At 50.2% G+C, this 7,098-nt stretch overlaps 1 protein-coding gene across 1 annotated transcript in view; it reads right to left on the bottom strand.

Annotated features, from left to right (window-relative positions):
- Positions 1 to 3,336: 3,336 nt before the first annotated feature.
- Positions 3,337 to 7,098, bottom strand: part of ERCC6L (ERCC excision repair 6 like, spindle assembly checkpoint helicase) — a 5,697-nt gene continuing 1,935 nt past the window's right edge. Inside the window, exon 2 of the mRNA XM_009284611.1 lies at positions 3,337 to 7,096. Within this exon, the coding sequence (XP_009282886.1) occupies positions 3,337 to 7,096 (3,760 nt within the window). The remainder of the gene's footprint in view (positions 7,097 to 7,098) is intronic.

The following is a 7,098-nucleotide window of genomic DNA, read 5'->3' on the forward strand; positions in this document are numbered from 1 at the left end:
CCCCCCCCCCAGCGTCCCCGGGGGGGGGGGGAAGCGCGGGTCGGGGGCAGCCTTAACGGCCGGGCGAAGGCGCAAGCGGGTGCCAGTAGCTCAGCCGTAAATACTTCTTTGCAGCAGAGCTGGGGCACATGAGCCCCACGCGGCAGCAGGCCGGCACTCGGGGAGGGCAGAGCCCGAGCCTGCCGTGGCTTTAGCCAGCCAGTGCTTGCTGGGAGGCAGCCCCCCCGCCACCCCCCGCGAGGAGCTCTTCCTCTGCGTGCTGTCCTCCCTCGCGGTGGTGCAGGCTGCCAAGACAGGTGCCGCCAGGACAGGTTTCTTGTCCCACGGCCGAGTCACCCACCCTCCCTGCTGATAAAGCCGCTGTTGCAGTGATATTCTCAAAGCTTAACCCTGATGGTTCCTTCTTCCAGGGAGACTTGGGCTGGATGACCAGAGGCTCCATGGTGGGACCTTTCCAGGAAGCAGCGTTCGCCTTGCCCGTGAGCAGCATGGACAAGCCAGTGTATACAGACCCTCCTGTCAAAACAAAGTTCGGGTACCACATTATCATGGTGGAAGGCAGAAAATAAAATATGAATGACCATTACCTTGTTGACTGCTTGAATCCCGAGAGCTTCCCAGACACCTTGACCTCGGAGCAAGTCGGTCATAACCAGCAGCATGCTTGGAGGCAGCCAGACGTCCCTGCCGTCGTGGCAGGACGCACAGATTACAGCTGGCATAGAACAGGGCCCTGCCCAGAGAGGTAAAGCCTTCCCTGGAAAAGGTGAAATAAGAGCTTTTCACAGCTGTTGGAATCTGCTTTGTCTGGCAGGGCAGCCTCTTGCTTTTCCTGTTGCAGAGACAATGATCTGTCCACCTGAATAAGGTGCTCGGGCTTTTATCTGCAAATGTAAATGATCAGAAAGGGAAAGGGGGGTTCCCCAGGGCCTTGATCTTTAACCCCATCCTCGCCAGTGAGGATGCAGACAGCTCCTATGCTACAGTTTCTGCTTCAGAGCTCAGACTCGGGCTGGGAGGACAGTCCCTTTGGTAGAGGGTGGGTGACGCTACAGCTAGAGCTAGCGGTCACTGCCCCGGGCAGGCAGCTTGTTCTTGCAGTTACCCAGCAGAGGCGTGGGTCAGGCCAGGGCTGCAGGCACCCTGGCTGAGTGGTAGCAGGGAAGGGCAGCTGGGGAAAGGAGTCCTCCTGAATACGAAGTTACCCATACCTAAAGCTGCACCTTACCCACTCGAAGCTGGGGGAAGAAATGGTGTAACTTGGGCCTGAATGAGAGAAAAGCCACTAAATGCTTGCTTGTTGCTTCCTGCATTCCCCTACTGCTAGGTGTGCAGTACATGTCTCAAGCCTAGCAGGCTGCGCCTCATCCTTCTGGTAAAAATACCTGAAGGACAGCCGGATTGATGTGAATGAGGCAGCACATTACGTCTCCTGCCTCTTGGGTCTTGGCAGTAAGTATCCAAGTGCAGTGACCCCCTTTCCTGCTGAAAGACGGCACTCAAACGAGGCGCATCTCTCGCGGCAGACACCAGCTTTGTTTGCAGGTGAGCATCGTGCAGTGTCAGAGGGCTCAGAGATGGGGAGAAAACATCCAAGGGAAGAAAAGGCCTTTCCCAAGATCACATACAAGGAAGAGGCGAGACCAAAACCAGGGCAGGTCTTCCTCCTCCCTCCCTTTTTGGGTGTTTGTTTTGTTAAGAGAATGGAAAGCTCAGAGGCCAACGAATGATTGCAAAGCTCTAGTTCATTAATATTTTGTTATAAAAGGCAGGCAGGCCTTTCTAACGGTACAAGAGCAGATATGGCCTCATTTAAGGAATGCTCTATTAATAAACTACTTGTTTCCAGGCTACCAGGGCTTTGTTCTACCTATTAGCAAAAGCACACTGGCACATCTCCTGTACCGACAGGATCATTGTTTGTGTTTGTCATGTCTCCTAGTACAAAGGATTCAAATTCGGCAGACCAGTTTCTTCTCCAAAAACTGCAAAACTCAGCAAGGTGTGAAAGTGTCCCTTGCTATCGCACTGTAATACAGAAGGCAAACTTGCTGGGCACTAAACATGCACATGGCATGAGGAAGCATCAAAATTCACTGCCGTATTGTCAGAAGGAAAGACCGTACAGAAGATGGCCATAGTGATGAGCATACCCCAGCCACGTTTAGGTCAGCGTGGTGGCAGAGGGGGAAGTCGGATAAGCAGAGTATTGCTAAAAGCCAGAACAAGGTTGTTCTGATTTTAAGCTTGCAGGGTTCTGAACTACAAACCCACTTCGTAGCTGCATCATGCCTACAGTACCAGAGAGAAATATTTAATCTACCACAGCTGAACTGTATGTGGGAAGGACTTTCTTACCAGAGGAAAAGCAGCTCAAAACTTTAAAACCAGTATTTCCCCCTCCTGCTGCCTTCATGCAAGAGCAGGCTTCAACTGTACTACTCGGAGGGAAATAAAGATGGGGGGGGGGGGGGATAAACAAGGTCAGACTAGAGACTCCTTTGAAGTCCTTGACTCCTCCAGCAATACCAAGAGGTTTGAGGTGTTCAGCACCTTGCAGCAGTCGAGATCCAATTGCTATTCCAGGCCTTCTGCAACCCTCCACCTACGTACCCCTTCTACAGCAACCGCGGTCTGGCAGGGATTTGAGCAGAAGGGTGTCTGCAGGACCGCATTCGGCGTTAGACCTGGCGCCAGGCAGGTGGTGTGCTGGCCTCCATTGCTTGGAGGATTTATAGCAGCAACCAACTTTTTTTTTTTCTCCTCCACAGCAAATACATTCTCAGACCAACTTAAAACCAGGTCGCAGTAGCTCTGTTCTCTCCTTTGCACCAGCCTCTGGCTCACCCAAATGGTGGGTGACGCTCAGGCAGACAAATGGGCTTATTTCAAGCCAAGGAGGGAGGAACTACAGCACCCTGAGTTTAGACTGCATGCAGCTGCCGTGGAACCACACCCTCAGCACCCTCTCAGGAGAGAGGCAGTGACAGACTCTGAAGGGCAGAAAGATGGAGCCAGGGCTGCAAGCTTGGAGAGGGGTTTAGACATAAAGACGACTTTTTTTTATTAAATAATCAGACAGGAGCATGAACTGTTTTCATCTTTGTGAACTGAGTCCACAGTGAAGTCTCTTCCCCAGCACCCAACACCTAACAACTAGATTCTTAGGCTGTTTCCTCATGCAGGAGGAGATGCTGAATTTGTTCAGTCACCATGAAAGGAGTGTATATTGCAGCCATCAGTCTTAAGCTAGTTTAAAAAAAAAAAGTCACAGTGATATAGTTCAAACATTTAATGAGAAAAAGTAAGACTGTACTTAATAAAGGTATACATATTTCATTTCTGGGCTAGCTGTCTATACAAGTTTAAAGTCATAAGCATAACTTCAGGATCTCCACTTTTTATGTCAAGAGCTTGCAGGAAACAGTTCAATGCCTCCTGTAGTTTTCCATCATCCTTAAGTTTCTTCCCACTGTCTACCAAGGTATTGTAATCGCCCACGGCAGGAGAGGAGCTCTGACCAACCTCTTTTTCGGAGACGCTTTCCTGGGTGAAGTAGTCTATCTGCTCACCTGACTGAAGCTCAGCATCACCAGTGGATTCCTCCTGAGATGACTCCGTCTCATCTGTTCCAGACTGCTCAGAGGGCATACTGTCTAGATGGAAGGATTCTTCAGCTGTATCAAGCGTTTCTCCAGCAGGTTCTTCTTCAGGCTCGGCAGATTCCCCACTACACTCTTCAGCTGCTTCTTCCACAAGGTCGTCTTGCTCCTCATCACTGTCGTAGTCATCGTCTTCATTGGTGGTTCCCATGATTTCTCCAATATCCTCAACCTCATCTACCACCGTGTTGATCAGAGATCGCCTGGAAGCAGTAGACCTGTTACCACTGTTAGTTAGTTGGGGAGAAAAGATGGCTTTTGCTATATTTCTGTCACGTTTGGGAGTGGATGCACTAATTCCTTCCAGAAATTGATGCAGAGGGCTGTTCAAGGGAGAGGGCCTTTTTTCAGACTGGTTTTCTTCCAAGATCATAATGGAATGGTCTTCATCCTCACTGTCTGAAAGAATCCTTTTTAAGCATTTCTTTCTACCAAAAGCAAAGGCATCACTGCTTTCCTCTGATGCTTCACTCCCTTGCAGGGAGTTATTTGGCTCTTCTTCAGCTGCGTGACAGGGTTTTCCACAGTTACCATTCTCACTCAGCCAAGTTTTCACTGGAGATTTTTTTGTTGGAGATTTATAAAAACTTTCTGCTTTTAGTTGGAAGCCCTCCTTTTCTGGGTACTCCAGTGATCTTTCCCTATTTGAGGCGTCTTCCCATCCATCTTCAGACTCTTCCAAGACCAGATTGAAGTCAACTTGATCCTGGAGAGAAGGCACAGACATATCATCCTCCAAGCTGGTTTCAAGCACATGAGACTTCTGGAGCCCAGCATGGATTTCTGGCATAACGTCTGCTAAACTTGGCACTGCAGCAGCCAAAGCTAGCTCAGGAACATCGTTCTCATCTGCCCCCGAGGCAGCATGTGGGTCAAGTACCTGATCTGACGTTTCTGCATCCCTCAACCTTTTGGGATCATCAGCCATACCGGACTCATTAGAGGAATGCTGACCATGCCCAGACAGGCCATTCCCTGCCTCAGTCAAGCTATCTGAATTTACGTGGGAACACTGTTTCTGTTCAAATCTCTGACTCTCTTTATCAAGTGGCTGAAGTCCAGGTGATGATGGTATAATGCTCGATTCAAGATTTTGCTCGGATTCTTGTATATTGGATTGTTTCACTGTCTTGCTGGTATTAAGCAGCTCTGTATCCATACTGGACGCACCTTGTGCCAGTTTCTCTTCATCCAAGTCATCAATAGTCAGACTTGTCATTTTGGAGCTGACATTAAGAACCTGGACCTCCTTGTCCTCTGTAAGATCAATAACTTCGTCATTTTCATCTTTATCAGCTACTGGTGGTGAAACAAAGTGATTTATGTTGTTCAACCCTGGAGACAGCTTCTTTGGCTCGGAAACCAGTTCTGGTGGTCTTTGCCACATCTCTTCACAAGCATTTCTGATCCCCTCCATCCTCTGGTCTCTAAGCTGAGACTCTAACTGAACTAGCTCGTGGGCTTTCTGTACCCTCCGTTGAATGTACTGATGGGCTTCTTCACTCTCAACTTGCTCCTCGTGAGCTATTTCCCTCGTATATATCAAGTCATGATCAGAAATGCCAAACATTTCCAGGGAGTGCAGGTACGCAATATGTTCATCCAGCTGCAGGTCGGTCTTTCTCTGGGTGGCATGCAAAGACTGCAGCTGGATCTGAGTTGCAGATGTTCGAGTATCTTCCAAGGTGAAAAGCTCCCTTAGTTCCTGTTTGGAGAAATATCTAAATGGGTTCTTTTTGTCACCGGTAGTCTGTCTTATTAATGAATCCTTAAATACTTGTCGCCTGTATATTTTCTCTTCCACTGTGCCACAGGTAATCAGTCTATAAATTACTACGTTCTCTTTCTGCCCGATCCTATAAGCTCTGTCTACAGCCTGAGCATCTGTAGCTGGATTCCAGCTGGGATCAAAGATCACCACTCGGCTGGCTGCTGTTAAGGTTATACCAACGCCACCAACTTGTGTAGTGAGCAGGAAGACGGAGTAGTCCTTGTTACTCTGAAAGGCGTTAATGCGCTTCTCCCGTTCTGTCAGGTGGGTTACCGTTCCGTCAATACGCATGATCTTGAACTGTCTGCGAGACAAGACGTGCTCTATGATATCCAGCATCTTCCTCGACTGCGAGAATACCAGGGTTCGGTGTCCCTCCTCTCGCAGTCTTTCTAGAAGTCCTACAAGGAACAGCATTTTCCCAGACTCCTGAATCACAGTCTCATCAGAGAGATGATCTATTTTATTAGCGCCCGAAAGCAGCATACCTGCTTCGCTCCTGTGATCCTGCTCAGGGTACTCCTGTTCTTCCAAGCCCAGCTGGATACATGCTCTTGCAGACAGAAGCCTGGGGTGGTCACACAGCTTCTTCAAGACAGTCAGCTCAGCCAAGGGTGATCGGGTTGTCATCAGCACTTCTTTCACATGATCCAGAGAGAGAAAGTTCCTGTAGATTTCTTCCTGCACCGGTGCCAAGTACACCCACACGACAAAGTCATTTTTCCTAGTGAGAGATGGCATGACAGGAGCACTATCCTCGCTTGGATGCTCAGGAAGAGGAGCGTCTGGTTTGTCAGTGTGATTGTTTTTGATATCCTCTTTGGTTCTCCTGAGGAAATACGGCTTTATAATTGTCATTAGATTCTCAGATATCTTTAGCCCCAGCGCTTTCTCGCCTAGAGTTGCATCCTTCTCCCTTGCCCTCGTAATAGGATTCTCATATTCCATTCTAAAAGTTTTGGCCGTTCCCAAGAGAGAGCCTTGGCATGCAAAGTCAAACAAGGACCACATTTCCCGCAGGTTGTTCTGCACTGGGGTGCCCGTGAGGAGGAGGCGATGCCTTGCAGGAATCGCATATACACACTTGGTCGTTTTGTTAGACGGGCACTTGATTTTGTGCGCTTCGTCGAGAATGACGTAGTCCCAGAGAAACTCCTGCTCGTGGCTGCTGGCAAGCTGCTTCCAGTTGTTAATGAGCATCTGGTAGCTCGTGATGACGATGCCGTTCTTCCTCTGGACCCTCTCCAGGTTCCTGGTGCGCTCCGTCTTGCTGGTGCCGTGGAACTCCTTGACGCGCAGGCCGGGGGTCCAGCGAGCAAACTCCGCCAGCCAGCTGCTGACCAGGGTGGTGGGCATGATGAGCAGGACGTGCCGGATGAGCTCAGCGTCGAACATGCCCGAGAGAAAGGCAATGACCTGGATGGTCTTACCCAGGCCCATGTCATCTGCCAGAATGCCGCCCGGCCTGCCCTCCCGGTGCAGGCGGTACAGGAAGGCAACGCCTTCCCGCTGGTGCTGGAAGAGCTTCCCGTGCATCTCCCCGAAGATCAGCAGGCCGCTGCCACACACGTCCACGAAGCCTTCCTCCTCCTCCTCCTCCTCCTGCTCCGCCGCCGCGGCCAGCGCCTCCTCCACCCGCTGCATGCGGCCCCGCAGCTTCTCGCT

The sequence above is a fragment of the Aptenodytes forsteri genome, unplaced genomic scaffold (genome assembly GCF_000699145.1).
Source record: "Aptenodytes forsteri isolate BGI_AS27 unplaced genomic scaffold, ASM69914v1 Scaffold455, whole genome shotgun sequence".
NCBI lineage: Eukaryota > Metazoa > Chordata > Aves > Sphenisciformes > Spheniscidae > Aptenodytes > Aptenodytes forsteri.